Raw genomic sequence first — 17,851 nt, 5'->3', positions numbered from 1 at the left:
CTGCAGAGGAGTATGGCTAAAGATGAAGACAGATTGGGTGTGTCTGGGGATCCTCTCACACACAAATTCCTGAAATCATTCACTTGATGGACATCTACTAAGCACCTACTATGTGTCATGCTTGGGCACTGGGGATACAACAGTGAATGAAATAGACAAAGATACCTGCTGGCACGGAGCTGATATTTTAGCCAGGGAGACACACAAGATAAAAATATATATATATAAAATACTTAAATTAGGGTGGTCAGAGAAGGCCACACCGAAAAGGTGACATTTAAGCAGAGACCCGAAGAAGATAAGGAAGTGAGTGATACAGGCAGCAGAAGAAAGTGCATTTCAACAAAGGGCAAGTGCAAAGGTCCTGGGCAGGAGCATATCTGCTACTTTCTGAGAAGGACAGTGAGGAGGCCAGTGTGCCTGGAGCAGAGGTGAGGTCAGCGAGGAGCTGGCAGTCAGTCAGATGACACCGGGCCCATCCAATGAGATGGAGGACACTCAGGCATGGGCCAGAGCCACAGCGGCTCTAACTTATTTATAGGTAGGGGTTATCGTCAAACACAGAAGGTGTAACTGTCTAAAGATCATGTGTGGCTTTAGTATATCCTGTCCCAGCAAATATGCAACACATGGGCAAAACGGCCTGCCCACACTGGAAGGGCTGGAGAGTCTGAGCATGTCCATAAAAATAACGTATGTGCTTGTTTTTCTTTACTGCATGAGAAAGCCCCGCTGCCCTGGGCATTTGAGTGCAGTTTCTAGGGGTTACTGGTGCACTTCCCAGGCCTCCACTTGGCCAGCTGTCTGGCACCCCAGGCTCCCCAACCCTGGGCAGTACCTGCCTCCTACAGTGGCTCTAACCCACAGTTCAGCACCGAGGAGGTGTTCATCGAGTGACTTAATGTTGGACCCTCACACCTGACTCCCCCGCCCTCCTGGGTCCAGCTCTCTATCCTGAAGACCCGGGCTTGGACCCTCGGAGGCCCCAGCAGTGTGGCCCGAGAGCCTTGCCCCCCAGGACTCACCAGGCATGGAGAAGGGGGACAGGAAAGCGGCCTCCACGGACTCTGGCTCCTGGGGAGGTGGCGGGGGCTGCGGCGGGGGCTCTTGGTCCCGCTGTGGCTCTTCCAGGTTTTCCACGGGCACGTTCCCGTTCTCGATGCTCTCGTGCCTCCCGTTCTGAAGCGGCTTGCTGCTCACGCCATTGGCCGAGTTGATCAGCCTTTGCCTCTGTGTGGACAGGAGGCAAGACAGACACCCAGGCGCGTGACAAAGCTGAATCCTGTTGCTTGGCTCCTCACAGGCAGGTGGCACTTAAGGGTTTCTAGAACAACACCCCTGGCTTCGGATTTGCCTGAGAAATGGCTCCAGGACCTTAGAATCCAGCTAAGTTTGCTCATTTCCACTCAGACCAGTATCAGCAAGGGGATCGGTCAGAGCCCAGGGTTTCTTCTTAGTGTCAACCTGACAAACTGGCCCATGACAATGGATAAAAGCAGTCACTCTGACTTTCCCAGTGGATGGTCATAAACCACAGGTCATAAACCAAAGTCACAGGAGAGGCTCTGCATAGCTAAAAAATCTTATTTCAGGTATATCATGCAAAAATTGCATGTACATTGTGTACAATGGTCCAGTGATGGTTCATATTAAGACGTAGAACATTTCCAGCCTCTCAGACAACTCGCTAAGTGTCCCCTCTCTCCAGAAGTAGTTAAGGTAACCCCATTCTGACTTTTATACACATCAATTAAGTTTTTCCTGAACTTGAATTTCCTACATATGGATTCAGAGAGTACATACTATTTTATATTTGGCTTCTCTCACTCAGCCTAATATCTGTGAGGTTCATCCACCTTGTTGCATGAATCAGTAGTTCGTTATTTTCCAGGAGTTTATAGTACTCCACCGTGTGAATAACACACCGTATGTCCTTTGCCACTTGATGGGCATTTGGGTTATTTCCTCTTTTTTGGTTATGAGGAAGAATGCCATGACCATGCCTTTTTGTGGACATATGCACTCATTTCTCTGGGGTATTTATCTAGAAGTGGGATTGTGAGGTCATAAGGTAGGTGCAAGTGGAACCATTTCACACTTGTACCAGAAATGGATTATAATTTCAGTTGCTTCCCATCCTTGTCGATGCTTGATATTGTCAGTCCTTCCCATTTTAGTCATTCTGGTGGATGTGTGGTGGAATCTAATCGTGGTTTTAATTCGCATTTCCCTTTTAATTTGAGCATCGTATAGGGTTAATAGCCATTTGGAAGGCTTCTGCTGTCCAAATCTTTCACCCTGTGTAATGGGTGTCCTCTGAACCAATCAGACCTCTTCCCTCCCCTATTTCCTTATAGCTGTTGACCGAGTCTGCCTTCTTTCCACCCAAGCATAAGCCAAGTCAGTGGGTTTCTACTAAACTGGAGAAAGGGAGAAACCACATATCAAGAAATTAACAGGTTTCCATGTTTCTAAAAATCTGTTTGCCTTTGCATGGCTCATCTTTATCTGGCTCTCATTAAAAATATTTATGCTACACATGCCCCCAAGGCAATACTCTGTAACTGTGTGCCTAACACTTATCCTGTGCTTACTGGAAGCAAAAAGATGGGCAAAAAAAGACATTATTACTTAAAATGGAAGCATGTTATTTTTTCCAAAAGAAAGATGAGTTGACCATTAACTGGCTTCGTATTGGTTTTAGGCAGGGACTCCTAAATCATGAAGTCTAGGATTGGGTGGAAATCGAAAACTGTTTTTCCTACAAACATGTCCACAACATTTAGCCACCTAAAAGAGAAAAATGATCTACATCTGAGACGCATGCCCAGGCATAATATTTTACCACCCAAAAAGGGTTAAATGAAAGGTCTTCCTCATAGTCAAAACAAACAAAAAACCCCGCAAATACCTGTGTTGCAGGGAAGAACCAATTCTGACTCCATGATGGATCTGTTTGACTTCAACCTTTGAAAAATTACATTTTTCACCTGGAGCCCACCAGGTGAGCCCACCAGGTGGACAGAGCCCACCTCTGTCCATGGGATTCTGTAGGCAAGAACACTGGAGAGGGTTACCATGCCTCCCCCACCAAGGGATCTTCCAACCAGTTTCTTTTGTCTCCAGCATTAGCAGGTGGGTTCTTTACCACCGGTGCCACCCTTTGTTATTATAATCATACCTAATAACATGCTTCAGGGAACCCTGGGCCAGGAAGATGCCCTGGAGAAGGGAATGGGGCCCCTGGGGAAGGGAATGGCCACCAGCTCCAGTATTCTTGCCTGGAGAATTCCATGGGCAGAGGAGCCTGGCAAGCTACAGTCCATGGGGTTACAAAGAATTGGACATGACTGAGTGACTAATACTTTTCAGGGAACCTGACCCTCTTCCTGAAGAGATTAACACATTCCCTCCCTAAAGACCTGCCTCAGGGGAGCCTGCCCCTCTGATTAACACATTACGCCTCTTCCCCCAGGTTGGCCATTCCAGGAGATTTCTGCAAGATAAAGGTCTTTATCTACTCAACTACCCCCCTCCCCACCTCTGTCCTATTGAGACATTAGTCTGCCATCTTCTCAATCATGCTTTCCAAATTATGTCCTAGTCATTGCTTCAACACCTAATCTCTCAGTTAACTGGCCTGTCCTGTGGCAAACAGACCAAGTTTGGACTCAGCAACAGCTATGCAAGGACAGAATTGTAAGGAGGTGGGGCGTGACTCAGTATGAGTATGAATGGTAGCAGTGGGAAGGGGGTCATGACTCCAGCTTTATAGGAATCAAGAGAGAATTATCCTTGGAAAAAGAACATCTGCAGCTACCTTGAGGTTGCATTAAAAGAGACGTAAGTTATAACACTGGTAGCTCAGCTAGTAAAGAATCTGCCTGCAATGCACGAGACCCTGGTTGAAGTCCTGGGTTGCGAAGATCCACTGGAGAAGGGATAGGCTATCCACTCCTGTATTCTTGGGCTTCCCTGATGGCTCAGCTGGTAAAGAATCTGCCTGCAATGTGGGAGACCTGGGTTTGATCCCTGGGTTGGGAAGATCCCCTGGAGAAGGGAGCAGCTACCCATTCTGGTATTCTGGCCTGGGGAATTCCATGAACTGTATAGTCCATGAGGTTGCAAAGAGCTGGACACGACTGAGCGACTTTCGCTTCCACTTCACTTTCCATTATAACAAAGGAGGTAATGGATCCACATGCTGAGAGAGACAAACCAGAAGGCTTCTATAGTCTTTCAGTTTTCCTCTAGAGTTGCTCTATCCATACAGAATAGGTATGTATTCTTTTTTTTGCCCTGAGTAACATTAAAAAAAAAAAAATCTGCACTTCAGACCAGTCTTGCTCCAATTAGTCTTTCTCTAGTACTTGACAAACAGAGAAGGCAATGGCACCCCACTCCAGTACTCTTGCCTGGAAAACCCCATGGACGGAGGAGCGTGGTAGGCTGCAGTCCATGGGGTTGCTAAGAGTTGGACAAGACTGAGCGATGTCACTTTCACTTTTCACTTTCATGCATTGGAGAAGGAAATGGCAACCCACGGGAGTGTTCTTGCCTGGAGAATCCCAGGGACTGGGGAGCCTGGTGGGCTGCCAACTATGGGGTCGCACAGAGTCGGACACGACTGAAGCAACTTAGCAGCAGCAGCAGTACTTGACAAAATACTTAGTGGAATGTGGCAGACATGGTATTCGATTGCTACCTGCCTTAAATTCCTTCCTGATAGGATCATTTGCTGCCTGTGGGTGCTGTCTGGGCTTCTTTGCTTCAGTGGGCTGGTGATAAACACTAGCCTGGCAGAGGACACTTTGGGCCCAACGCCAGGAAGTGTCCTGACAAGCCAGGGCTTCCTGCAGTGCTGGAACCCATCCAAGGCCTCAGGCTCACGTGGTCTCACGGGCCTTGAAGGAAACTTACCTCATTAATTATGATCCTGCTGGCCATCCGCAGACGAGTCCTGGGCCCAAATTTATTGGTGATCATTACGCGTAAGCCCGCCTCTGGGAAGGTGAACTTGGGAGGGCTGGAGCTCATGACCTCGTCCACCATCACCACTGGGTTTTTGTTGTACTGCGGCTCCTCCTTCACTATATTGAGCACAAAGCCATGATTAGTGCTGAGAACCGCCAGGGCAAAACCCCAGGGCTGGGGTGACTGACATCCCCCCGAGGGGCAGACTTCTTGGGCTGTGGTCTCAGCCGCTGGTAGCCACATGGGAGGCTGGCTGCAGACCCTCCTATTAGTAGAGCGAACCACCTGGGTCTGAACCACCCGCAAGTATTGAGCAGATCCCCAGGGTCCCCTTTTATAGGACCACATGCTCATCTCCAGGGCTACGCCCTCTGCCGACTGACGACCCTCTCTTCTGGCGCCCAGTCTTGGCTAAAGGCAAGGGTCTTTCAGTTCCTCACCTAAGCCTCATGAGGCAGCCCACCTACAAAGTGGACTGGATCCCTGCCACCTCTCACCAATGACTCTGAGGGGGACCTTTCTTCCCCACCATTTACAGAGGCTCAGACAAAACTTCACAAATGGACAAGGGCCCCGTAAAGGGAAAATGCTGGGGGGTAACAGCACTGGTTCTAAGCTTCCTGTGGAGCTCCCTGCTCTCTCTTAGAAGAACCAGCTCCACGTGGCACACTATGCTTCCAAATTTGTTCTCCATGAGGCGGTAGGAGTGAGGTCAAGGATCTGGCTCACAGGCCCTGAGGAGGCAACTGAGACCCAGGAGAGGAGCCTGCTGTGAGGGGTGCACAGTGAGCTGCTGGCCCAGACCAGGGTCTCCAGTGAAACCAGCACCCCCCAGCAGGGAGGCCGCTCTCTCTGACCCTTTGCTCCCACTCATGAGGCTGAAGAACAAATCTCCTTGGTCCCTGGACTCTCCCCACCACCTTCAGGAACATGCTCTGGGCTGGAGTCCCTGGGGGGCTTGACAGTCAACTCCAGAGCCCAGGAGGGTCCAGAAATAGAAACACTCTTGGACACAGCACTCAGAAGCAGGGAGCCTTTCCCCTCTGAGGGGCTGCCAAAGCAGGTACGCCCGTCCCTCTCCACTGGTCACCCGTTTCTGATGAGAGTCCTTCCTGGATAACAGGGTAACTAGGAGCAGTCAGAGCAAACCTGCATGAGAGTTAACAGCACAAACACGAACAAATGCACACCAGACACACACACCCTCACCCAACAGGCAGCAAGGCTCAGCAGACAGGAGGCATGTGGTTAGAACCAAAGCCAGGAGGACCATGCATTTGAGGGAGACAAATATTAACCGCCAATGAGGCGTGCATTGGACTCGTGGGTTCTGTTTCTTAAATGCATGTGTTATTGCTTGGGCCAAAGCAGATTACTTACAATTTAGAAGAGGAGAAGTGTTAAGGAGACAAAGGCCAACAGAGATTGCAGAGATGATTAGCGTGCGGTGGGCGCCGGGAGTCTGGGGCAGCATTCTTGATGGTGGCCAAGATGCCGGGGGTTATGTGAAGGAGGGTGTTAGTAGGGGGACTTCAATGCTTGGGACCTCTGGCCGTGGGGATGGCCCCTCTCCTCCTCGGCTTCTTGGGCATCTCATCCTGGCGCCACCCACTGCGTGCTTAGCAGGTAACCCAGCCAATGTCAGCATGTTGCCCTGGAAGTTCAACCTAAGGCCAGGTATCACCCCCTCCCTCCCCGTTCCAAGACAAAGTTGTGTCCCCGGCCAGGGAAGCTTGGAAGGGTCCTACAGTGAGCCCAGCTGGTGGTCAAAATGGCCCCAGCTACTGGGTCATGTGCAATGCCACTTGACAGCCAGCAAGGAGAGGCCAGACCTCCAGCCACGGTGGGAAATGGGGTGCCCGCCTGCCTCCATCCTGGACACTTTTCTTGCTGTATTGTGCTCTGCTTTCTGGAGCAGAATTGAAGTGTGGTATAAAAAAATGTGTAAAACTTTTAGGGGAAAAAAAAAAACTGTATGCAGAACAAAACTGGAGGATGCTATTCCCCCCAAAGAGAACACCAGCTTGCGCTGATCTGGTGAGCTGAACTGTGTGATCTTTAAGAGCATTCAAGTACATAATGGCATTTTATAGGAGTGGGGGGTAAAAAGGCAAATCTCCTTTCCTGTCAAGAGGTTGGGTTTAAAAAAAGGTTTGATTTTACATCTATGGGAAACACCCAAACTGCAAAACAGCAAAATCAGGGTTTTGTGTGTGTGTGTCTTCCTGAAAGCATCTATAAGCCAGCAATCTTTGACAACCCTGGATGGCGTGGTTTATGGGACCTGCCTGGAGACTGAGGACCAGGGGAGATGAGCTCTGAGTTTGAAAGATTCTGTGGCAACACTGTCAGAAAGGGTAAAATCCCAAAGCCTTGTTCTCCTCAGGCACCCCCCACCCCCCCCCACACCCTGGGGTGTAATCTCCTGCCCCAGTCAATCTGCTTTTAGGGGACCATGCCCTTCAGTGAGTGATAAACACTTCCCCGCTTGCCCCACCCCCCACCCCATGTGCACATTGAGCAAGTATTGGGTTGGCCAAAAAGTTCGTGTGGAAATCCGGACGAACTTTTTGGCCAAGCCAATCTGTTCTGTCCCATCTCAGGTAACCCCCAGGAGGAAGGCTCCTATCGTGGGTGATGAGTGAGGGGTCGATCTCTCCACGTGGAAGGAGGAAGGCTGCTGGGGAGAGGGGCCCACCAAAGGAGACCCAGGAAGGAGGCCTGAAGAGCATGGGCCCAAGAGGAAAGGAGCAGCCACCATCCGGGGCTGTGTCTCCGGGCCCCAACCTCTCCAGTTCCAGGCCTACGTCCCTACACCCTGCCCTAGCCCGTTTCCTCCTTGGCTTTTATCTAAGAGCATTCACCCTGATAAGAGCTGGAGGGAGACCTATGTCCCCTCCTTTCCTTGGCCTTAGGGGACAGTCTTCTGTCTAATCTTCCAATTTTCCAGAAATTGTCCTGGACTTCGAGGATTGGGGGAAAGCAATAAACTAGTGGGAAATCCTACTGATTAAAGTGCAAAAGTGAGGGCCACCAGAGAGCCCCTGGAAAGGCCCCACGTGGCCTCAGGGCAGCCTGGATTTGCCTGGAAGAGGAAATGCTCACATCCCTGACCCACGGCACTGGGGACCAGCCTCCTCCATCAGCCACATGGGCAGCAGGTAGCTCCTGGGGCTGGCACCTGAGTATGTGGGCATCTCCCACTGACTTGGTAAACAGAATCGCTCCTCTCACCATGAAGGTTCAGAGGACCCCAGGAGCTCTGATCTCTGTGTGCAAGGATGGCCAGGAAGAGCCTCTGTCTTAAGAAACTGTGAGGGGTGGGGACCCGCCTTGGAGCTGCTGTGTCTGTGAGCTAAAAGTCCCAAAGAGCGGCCACACCGTTTCCTCTCCTCCTGACAAGGCTGTTCTGGAAACAGCTCTTCTGGGGCAGTCTGCTCACGTCTAAGAAACAGGAGCACGGCACCGACCTGTGCTCTGCTGGGCTCCTTCCTGGGGCCCCCAGGGGTGGGCCGGTGGTCTTGGCTGCACCCATACCCTCTCCCCAGCAGCCTTCCTCCTTCCACGTGGAGAGATTCACCCCTCACTCAGCACCCACGACAGGTACCTTCTTCGTGGGGGTTACCTGAGATGGGACAGAACATATTGGATTGGCCAAAAGATTTGTTCGGGTTTTCCCCAAATCCGAACGAACTTTTTGGCCAACCAGCACTTGCTCAAAGTGCACATGTGAGGAATCTCCTACCCTGACCCACCCCTAGGGTGAGGGCTGGGGGAGTACCTAGGAGTATAGATTTCGGCCCCTACATGTCCCAGACACACGCAAACAGTCCCCTCTGAGCCTACGGGAATTAGGAATTAAAGTGACCTAAAAGTGACTTGCCCAAGGCCATGAGGAATAAAAGAGAAATACCCCTCAGGAGGCTGGTCCACGGTGCTTTGGCTCCTGGTTAAAGGAGAGCTTTACCAACACCATGGGTGGAACTCGTCGGCAATGCCAGTTAAAGCTGTTTTTTCCCCCAGATCCTGACTCCAAGAACCTATTCAGACCTTAACACAAGTCTTGGGTGGGAGAGGGCATCAACGCTCTTGGCTCCCTGGCAGAACTGCCGCCCTGGATGGAATCACCTGGTAACTGGCTGGATTAAGAATTGAGAATAGGGACTTCCCTGGTGGTCCAGTGGTTAAGACTCTGAGCTTCCACTGCAGGGGATATGAGTTCAATTCCTAGTTAGTGAGCTAAGATCCCACATGCTGCAAGGTTCGGCCAAAATATAAGAATTGAGGACAAGATTTCCAAGGCAGTAGCTGGTCAAGCCCAAACATCTGGGGGTACTTGACAGACCACGGGCTGGCTTCGGAGGTCCAGAATCCCCAGACAAGGGTCCAGGGAGAAGCTGAGGAGACCAGGCCACAGCTCCCAGGAGAAGGGGCTTCCAGCAGGGCTCTTGGGGGCAGGTCTGGAATTCTCCAGCTCTATGGCATCCTTCCCAGCCTTGCTATTCCTCTGGGCAACGAGTCAGCGGTCTCTCTAGAACAGAGCTCTCCAGAACCGGGCCTGGCATCTGAGAAACCACAGGGAGACTCCACCTGCTCTGCCTTCCCAAGTCCTCAGCTTCCTGGCACTGGCCTTTGACCCAGGTCAGAGATATGGTTCACTGCATGTCAGGAAAGCCAGGCAGGCCTTGAGCCTTCCTCAGGAGGCCTGGGGCGACCCCTGGGGACGTGACTGTGGACCCTGGGCTCATCTTTGTCCCATCTGAGCCACAGCTCCCAATCACTTGCCCTCCTCATGTAGGGTCCTGTGACCAAGGGAGACAGTGACAGCTTATGGCGTGTGTGTGTGGTTTTAATGGCACGTTTGCCCCCTCCTGTCTGCTCAGCCTTACCTTGCCCCAGCAATGGCAGGGAAGGGTCATCAGAGCTACTATCACAGTAATCATTACCATCCTCCAGCTCACTGTTGACCGTGTTGCCATTTGCGATAGTCTTTTGTTTGATTGTGAAAAAGGCCTGCATCTTCACATTGTACCTGCAAGTTAGTTAAGGGAGGTCAGAGCAGCAGGAGAGGCCGGGCAGGGGAGTGGCTAGGGGCGGGGCAGTGGGCAGGGCCTCCTCCCCATCCCCCTCCCCTGCACACCTGCAGTGAGCTTGGCCTTGGGTGAGGGGGTGGGGAGCTAAGAGTTTTTTTTTTTTTTAATTTTTATTCGATTATATTAATAGTTGCTTTACAATGTTGTGTGAGTTTCTACCGTACAGCAAGGTCAATCAGCTCCATACACACAGACATCCCCTCTTTTTTGCGACTCCAATTAAATTTATCCCAGAGCAATGAGTAGGTTCCCTGTGCTATACAGTAGGTCCCCATTATCTATTTTACACATAGTATCCATAGCGTATTTATGTTAATCCTAATCTTTTCAGCTGAGCTGACAGAGCTTCCTGACAGGAACCCTGGAACAATGGGGCCTGCCCCTTTTGAATAGGCTTCCTGGGGTCATAAGAGACATTTTAGCTCAAGAAAATGACTGACGCCTACTTCTGCACACCATAAGCCTGCCCTAACAAAAGGGAGAGGCCCAAAGCAGGCACTCCCAGGCCTGGCCTTGCTCCCATGGGTGCCCTGAGGCCCTGTCCCCACACCATCCAGCCAGTGCCACTGTCCCCAAAGAGAGGAGACTCCGTCCCAGACCCCAGGCTGGCGGCCTCACCCAAAGGCACTCAGAGAGGAGACCTTGAAAGACAATTCTCCTGCCGTTTTGACAGCTTACCATCCATTTTTAGAAAACACGATACGTGTTTTATGTCAGCGTGGGGATTCCTAGTCTTATAAACCTCAGTGGTGTTTTCTTTTTTAATTATCTGCGGAGGTGTGAGGAGAAAGTTAAAAATCTGAATGTGGCTTATCTCATGGGTAGCTTTTTTTTTTTTTCAATTGTGGAAAAATACGTCTGACATAAAATTTTCTATTTTAACTATTTTCCATTTTCAGGCTCACATTTCGGTGGCCATAATTACATCTCTAAGGTGGTGCAATCGTCTCAAACAGAACTCTGTTCTCATTCGTCAAGGAATCATTAATGATGCCCTCCCCCAGGCACTTGGTAATCAAGCTCTCATCTGCTGCCTGCCTCTAGGAATCTGAGTCTCCTCAGCACCTCACAGAAGTGGAATGGCCCAGTATTTGTCCTTTTGTGACCTGACTCCTTTCACTCAGTATAATGCCCTCAAGGTTCCTCTGCATCACGGCATGAGTCATACTTTCCTTTTTATGACTGAATGCTACACATCCTGGGTAGTTCTGAGATGATTCTGACCGGGGGAAGCTTCCAGAGGGCCTCATGGGTGCAGACACTGGGTGGAGGGTGTGCACCCAGGGTCTGCACCTTTAGAACTGCCTGCGGTACCCTCTGCAGCTGTGCAAGGGTGACAGCCTCCAGAGGTGGCATTTTATGAGTCTGGAGAGATTGGAGCTGCCTGGCTCTTTTGCAAGAGTGGCATTAAATTATCAGGGGATTTATAGAGACAGCAAGCAAGAGCAGTCACCCTGCGGCCAAGGCTGTGGAACAGGGTGGGAGAGAGGTCCTTGACTATTACTCATTCGGGGAGTGGCCTCAGCCTCCTGCCACCAGCCGCCCGCCCTGGCCCAAGTGTGGACGGTACCGTACTACAGAGTCTGAATATGTCTCTCCCACCTTGGCTGCCCCAGCAGGGTGTCCCCTGGAGAAACAGGGTGGCCAAAACTGACCGAAAGGGCTGACCAAGGTTTTCTTCTGCCTCTGATGAAAGGCTGCAGTGGGGTGTGGAACCAGGGGTGAGACAGCCCAGGAGAGGAGAAGGGTACTTACTTCATGATCAGGATGTAAAACACGTACAAGATGATGAGCACCAGGCCTTCCCACCTCAGAGAGAGAAAGGAGGCCGGTTAGAACGGGGGAAGCCCGCAGCTGCGGCTCGGTGTGCCCGGCACAGCGGGTGGGGCACCGCGGGGTGTCCTGTCACCTTCCCTGACCCAGGACCCAGGCCAGCGGACGAGCCACCCAGCCCGCATCTGTCCTGCCATCTGGCACTCGCTTGGCAACAGAGAAGGCTGGGCTGGGGTCTTCTCAACTACAGGGGCTCTGCAGGACTCAGGAGGAGCTCCTCAAGCTACCTAGAAAAGGGAGGAACCACCTCATCCCAGGGCTTCCCTGCTAGCTCAGCTGGTAAAGAATCTGCCTGCAATGCAGGAGACCCTGGTTCAATTCCTGGGTCAGGAAGATCCTCTGGAAAAGGGATACCACTCCAGTATTAATACCCACTCCAGTATTCTCGGGCTTCCCTGGTGGCTCAGATGGTAAAGAATCCACCCGCAATATGGGAGACATGGGTTCGATTCCTGGGTTGGGAAGATGCCCTGGAGAAGGGAAAGGCAACCCACTCCAGTATTCTTGCCTGGAGAATCCCTATGGGCAGAAAAGCCTGGGGGGCTATAGTTCATGGGGTTGCAAAGAGTCGGACAAGACTGAGCGGCTAAGCACAGCACCTCATCCCAGGGAAGGGAGGGGAGTGGCCAGGGGTCATGCAGACTTGACCCTAAAGGGCCCCGTGGTCACGTGAGATTCCAGCCAGAGACCAGAGGAGCTGGGGGTGCAGGTGGGAAGGTGCCCTAAGAACTGCCTGAAGAGACAGGCTGGGCACAGTAGCCTCTTGGGTAGAACACGAGGTGGGGGCCGGTGGGGTGGAGGTCTTTCTGGGGTGCACTCTTCCTGTCGTCCTGCAGAAGCAGCATCCAACTCCACACGTGGTAGGGATTTCTGTAGCTCAGAACACAAGCCTCTGGGCAGTCCCATGGCTTAACTTGTTGGGTCATCTGAGGAATGTATCCTGAAGACCTACTAAGTTCCCAACATGACCTGCAGTCATTTTGGGGAGCTCTTCCTCTGCTGACAGAGTCCAGAGCCCAGCAGAGTGACAAAGGGGTTTGTCGATGATCTGACCACCTCCTCAGAACTCTGTCTACAGGTGAGGAAGAGGAGACCCAGAGGAAAGAGACTTTCTGGCTCACAGGTGGGGTAGACCCAGAACCAGCATGCTCTGGTCCCCAAGCATGCAGCTGCTCATGAATACATTCCCACAAATAGTCACATACAGGATACAGGTCTCAATCACTGTCAACGAAGAGAATGTTTTTATGGCTTGTGGAAGGTATTGGGTTGGCCAAAAAGTTTGCTCGGGTTTTTACCATAACATATTATGGAAAATACGATGTGATGGTGAAGCTCCAATACTTTGGCCACCTGATGCGAAGAGCTAGCTCATTGGAAGAGACGCTGATGCTGGGGAAAATTGAGGGCAAGAGGTGAAGGGGCGACAGGATGAGATGGCTGGATGGCATCACTGACTCTATGGACATGAGTTTGAGAAAACTCAGGGAGATAGTGATGGACAGATAAGCCTGGCGTGCTATAGTCCATGGGGTTGCAAAGAGTCAGACATGACTTAGTGACTGAACAATAACAACAACATCATGAGGAAAATCTGAATGAACTTTTTGGTCAACCCAATACATTCATGCCTTAAAGGTTAGAGTGGAAATATCAACCTTCTCTGTAGAAGTTTGTGCCTTTTGTATCTTAATTAAGAAATCATGTCCTACCTCAGTGTCATTAAGATGAGTTTTATATTCTACCCTAAAACTCTTTAATTTTGCTTTTTGCAGCAAAATCTTGAATTCATCTGGGATTTATTCTTATATTAGGTGTGAGGGATTCTACATGGATTCCTTGTTTTTGCAGCATCTGAGGCTGCCCCCTTCCCCATCCCCATCTCTCTGCCTTGTCATGATGCCCCATCCCAGAACTGGGCCCATTACTGTGTTCTCGGTTCCATATCCCATATTGGCCCATGTTTATTCCTGTGCAACACATCATACTGTTTTCATTATTTTAGCTTTATAAAATATCTTGCTATCTAGCAGGGTGGGAATATTAAGGAAAACAATCTTTGTCACTTTGAAAGGATAGATAAAGGTATGACTGCTTAGAATGACACCCTTTTTGGGACGCCCCTGGTGGTCCAGTGGTTAAGAAGTCACCTTCCAATGCAGGGGATGTAGATTCCATCCTTTGTTGGGGAACTAAGATCCCACATGTCACAGGCAATTCAGCCCATGCACCACAACTAGAGAGCCCATGCACTCTGGGGCCACGCCACAAGTAGAGAGAGGCCTGCGCCCTGCAAGGAAGATTCTGTATACTGCAACTAAGACTCTATACAGCCAAGAATAAATAAATATTACAAAAGAATGATAGCCTTTTTTAATTTCACAAGTTCTTATGTTTGTAAAAATAATTTTTAAAAAGATGCAGTGAACCCAACAAACAAGGATACTAATGAAAAATGAAAAAGAAACAAATGTTTAAAACTTACCACACAATTTCTTCATCATATATGAACTGGGAAGGCAAAAGAAACAAGAATGGGGGGACAGATTTACTCCAAAAGAAGAACAAACAAGGCCCCTAAGTACCGTGAGGTGACACACACCAGCTTGCTCTGATTTTCACAGAAAGCTGGCACCTCTCTCTGGGTATGGGTTTCTCAAATGTAGAAGTGACCCTTCCTTAGTGGAAACCTTGGTCTGCAGATGCTGCAGGATGAGGCTTAGTGCGGGTCTCCAAAGAGAACTGGTCTGGCCTTCTGATAATCCAAGTAGCCATGGGGGCCCATCTGCAGGGGTCTGCCCTCATTAATGGAATAGGGTTGCTGAAATCAAGAATCTTAAAAACTGAAAAGGTATCTCTGTATGTATGTTTGCGCTTGGATATCTATCTATCTATCTATTCCTCCCTCCATCTTTGGTACTTCTGTGTGGGGTAGGATGGGGCAGAGTGGGGTGGGTGGGGAGGAAAGGGTGTCATTGTCTTAAAAATAAAGAATAAGCCCTTTGGAAGCTCTGAGGACAAAGGACCCACTTGTACCACTTGAAGGGAGGCCAAGGGTGATGGTGAGGTTGCCACAGCTTCATAAGAGGGCACTGACATTGCCCAACAACTCCACCCAGCATCCCCTATGTGGGATGCAGACAAATGATGCCTTTGTGGTCCTGGGAGGCATCCTGTGACTGCCCCAGCCAGGCCCAGTGCACACAGGAAGGGGTTACGCCCACCAATCTGATCTTGGAGACATCGGGGTCCCTACACAAGAGGCCAGGACAGGCCACAGGCTGCAGTCTGGATTTGGGCCCACTGCACCCTCTGCTGGTTGTCAGGCAGGCAGCACACACAGGATCTGCTTTGGGAGGCCACTCGGACAGGGTCATCCTGGCTGGGCACTGCTCTGAGGCTCCCCAGTCTCAAGGCTATGAGGAAGAGGCAGAGGGGAGCCTGGTATCACCATCTGGGGAACTTGGGGGACACGTATGGGGACAGTGTCAGTTTTTTATGACCCAGTGGAAGGCTACTGGCATTTAGAGGGTTAAGACCAAGCACACCAGTCAATCTCGAACGTGTAAAATCTTTCTCCCAGAGGAGTTATCCATATTTGACACACATCTTAAATGTCCTGCTAGCTATTTAAGCCAGAAGCAAAAAAAATGACCTGAGCTTTGAACTTAACTCCATTTTATAAATCAAAGTATTTTTACGCAGTTTTAATAAATACTTAATTTTCTAGTGAGTTAGCTATCACGCAAGTGGAGAGGGATGACTGTACTTGGCTCAGTTTAGGATTTTATCAGGAGTCATTCACAATTTCAGAAAATTCCATCATCAATGTCAACACCACTCACAGGGTGGCCAGTCCAGCATATTAGCCTGCACTGGCACCCATAGGGCCTGCAGACTTCCTGTATGAGGTCAACAGATTACATCACTCAGCGTTCCAGCATCCTCCTGCCCAAACAGCTACACACCAGATGTATTCTTTTATTATGAATTACTTTTGTCTTCTATGAAATGCTTTTGGGCATTATGCTGATTTGGTAAAATTGTATATAGGTAAATTGTTTTACCTCTAACTTTCATTTTTGGGGGTGTGGTGGGCAGTCTCCCTATGTGTATGTGATTTTGGCGATCTGCTCCTAACAGAATATGGCAAAAGTGATGGCTGTCACGTCCGAGATTCGGTTACAAACAGACTATGGCTTCCATCTCGGCACCTCCTCGCCCTTGCTGGGAGGGGAAGGAGTCCCCAGTGATGTGAGCTGTTCTATGGACAAGCCTGAGGCCTGCCCACTGCCTCACGAGGGATCTTGAAAGCAGATTGTTGCCCAGGGGAGCCTTGACATAACTGTATTCTGGCCGGTGAGTACACTGATGAGAGATCCTCAGCCAGAGGGCTTGGCTAAGCCACTCCCAGATTTGATCCATAGAAAAAGGGGGCAATAAATGTTTGCTGTCTTAAGCTGCTGAGTGTTGAGGGAAATTTGTTACATGGCAACAGCTAATTAATACAAAGATCATGGTTATCAAATCCAGTTGGCTCTAGATGTCCTTAGGGGGAGAACTATTCTAGAACACATTTCATACTCTGAGATCTGGGCATGCCACACGCATCTGCCCTCTTGATATGACCTGCCCTCATGCAGTCACTTGAAAGCTCCTCTTGGATGGAAACTGCTCCCCTGTGGACGGCATGGTCCTCGGCAGTAACCTGCGTCATGGGCTTCACTGCTGTATCGCTGTCACATGTTATGCATGATGTCACCCCAGCCCTCAGGGGTCCCTGTTTCAGGCCCTCTGCCTTTTCTGCACACATCCTTGCTCCCAGCTGCCTACCCTGAGGGCTCCCAGCTGGTCTCTCTCTTCCCAGCTCTGCAGTGAGCTAGGAAACCAGAAACTGTGCTCCTTAGGAAACTGGCTCTAAGTGAGGGTCTCAAGGCCTCTGATGAGCACGTTCTTAAGCTTAACTGCATCAACCATATGACGCCTGCTTTAGCTTTTTCAAGGCCTTTCTGCCCTCAAGGTGGTACCTGGATGTGCTTGATAACCAAGGCATCAGGTATGAGGTTTTCAGGACAGGGAAGCACTGTGGAGGGGAATAGGTCAACACGACCACAGTGAGTGGCCAGCACACCCCAGGTGGGGTGCCGTGGGTTCTCTGGTCCTAGTGCCAGGGACAGGACAGTGGGGCGGGGGGAGGGTGCGTTAACTCACGGCAATGAGCACGATGACAGACAGGGTGTAGTACACGGAGTCTCGGCACACGGCCCACCATGTCAGACGGACCACCTGCCGAGCAAAGGGCCATTAGCGTCACCAGCTGGGGAGATGGGGTATGAGGGGACACAGCTGGGGGGGTGTCCCATTGCCCCCAGACCCCTCCAGCTGCAGACACATGTCCTCGGAGCTCATCTTAACTGTCCACCGGGACCACAGCGTGTCTGGCTGCTCCAGGCACCTCACTCTCTTGGTGATATTTGGGGACAGAGGACAGCGGGTTTGCATTCATTAGTAATGGCAAAGCTGCCCCCTGCTCCTTCACGGTGACCACGTGGCACGTATCCCAGGAGAAGCCATGTGGCCGGGGGAGGCCAGAGACACTCACTCTTCTCTCAGCGCTAGAACTTTCTGGGGGTGACTGGCCGCCTCCCTCTACCTCCCTTGGCCAGAAAGAGCTTTCCATGAGCCCGACTCTCTGAGGTCAAGTCTAATGCCCCCCTGTGGCTCCAAGCATTAGGAAAATGTGCTGGGAAATCAGCAAGCCAGCTTCACGCACCCACAGGGAGACAGAAGACAGGCCCCAAGTAAGTCCAGAGTCTAGCTCATGGTCAGGGTTACAGGAAACGCTTCTTAAATATTTACTGCTGTCAAATAAACGCCCCACAACCCACCCCCAAGACCAGCCAAGGGGACAGCTGACGTGCTTTCTGCTCTCAGACCCATGGGTGGAAGGA

At 50.6% G+C, this 17,851-nt stretch overlaps 1 protein-coding gene across 2 annotated transcripts in view; it reads right to left on the bottom strand.

Moving 5' to 3' along the window:
* The window catches only part of SLC24A4 (solute carrier family 24 member 4), a 180,250-nt gene that overhangs the window by 31,952 nt on the left and 130,447 nt on the right, over positions 1–17,851 (bottom strand). Inside the window, exons 7-12 of one of the 2 annotated variants that reach the window (XM_068991293.1) lie at positions 17,112–17,186; positions 14,386–14,411; positions 11,823–11,876; positions 9,864–10,006; positions 4,921–5,090; positions 1,026–1,230 (exon numbers count right to left, since the gene is read on the bottom strand). In XM_068991293.1, coding sequence (XP_068847394.1) covers positions 1,026–1,230; positions 4,921–5,090; positions 9,864–10,006; positions 11,823–11,876; positions 14,386–14,411; positions 17,112–17,186 — 673 coding nt within the window. The remainder of the gene's footprint in view (positions 1–1,025; positions 1,231–4,920; positions 5,091–9,863; positions 10,007–11,822; positions 11,877–14,385; positions 14,412–17,111; positions 17,187–17,851) is intronic. The other variant, XM_068991294.1, reaches the window with a different exon arrangement.

Source organism: Capricornis sumatraensis, chromosome 19 (genome assembly GCF_032405125.1).
Source record: "Capricornis sumatraensis isolate serow.1 chromosome 19, serow.2, whole genome shotgun sequence".
NCBI classification, from domain to species: Eukaryota; Metazoa; Chordata; class Mammalia; order Artiodactyla; family Bovidae; genus Capricornis; species Capricornis sumatraensis.
The sequence above is the reverse complement of the archived record's forward strand: the minus strand, read 5'-3'. Positions and strand labels throughout refer to the sequence as shown.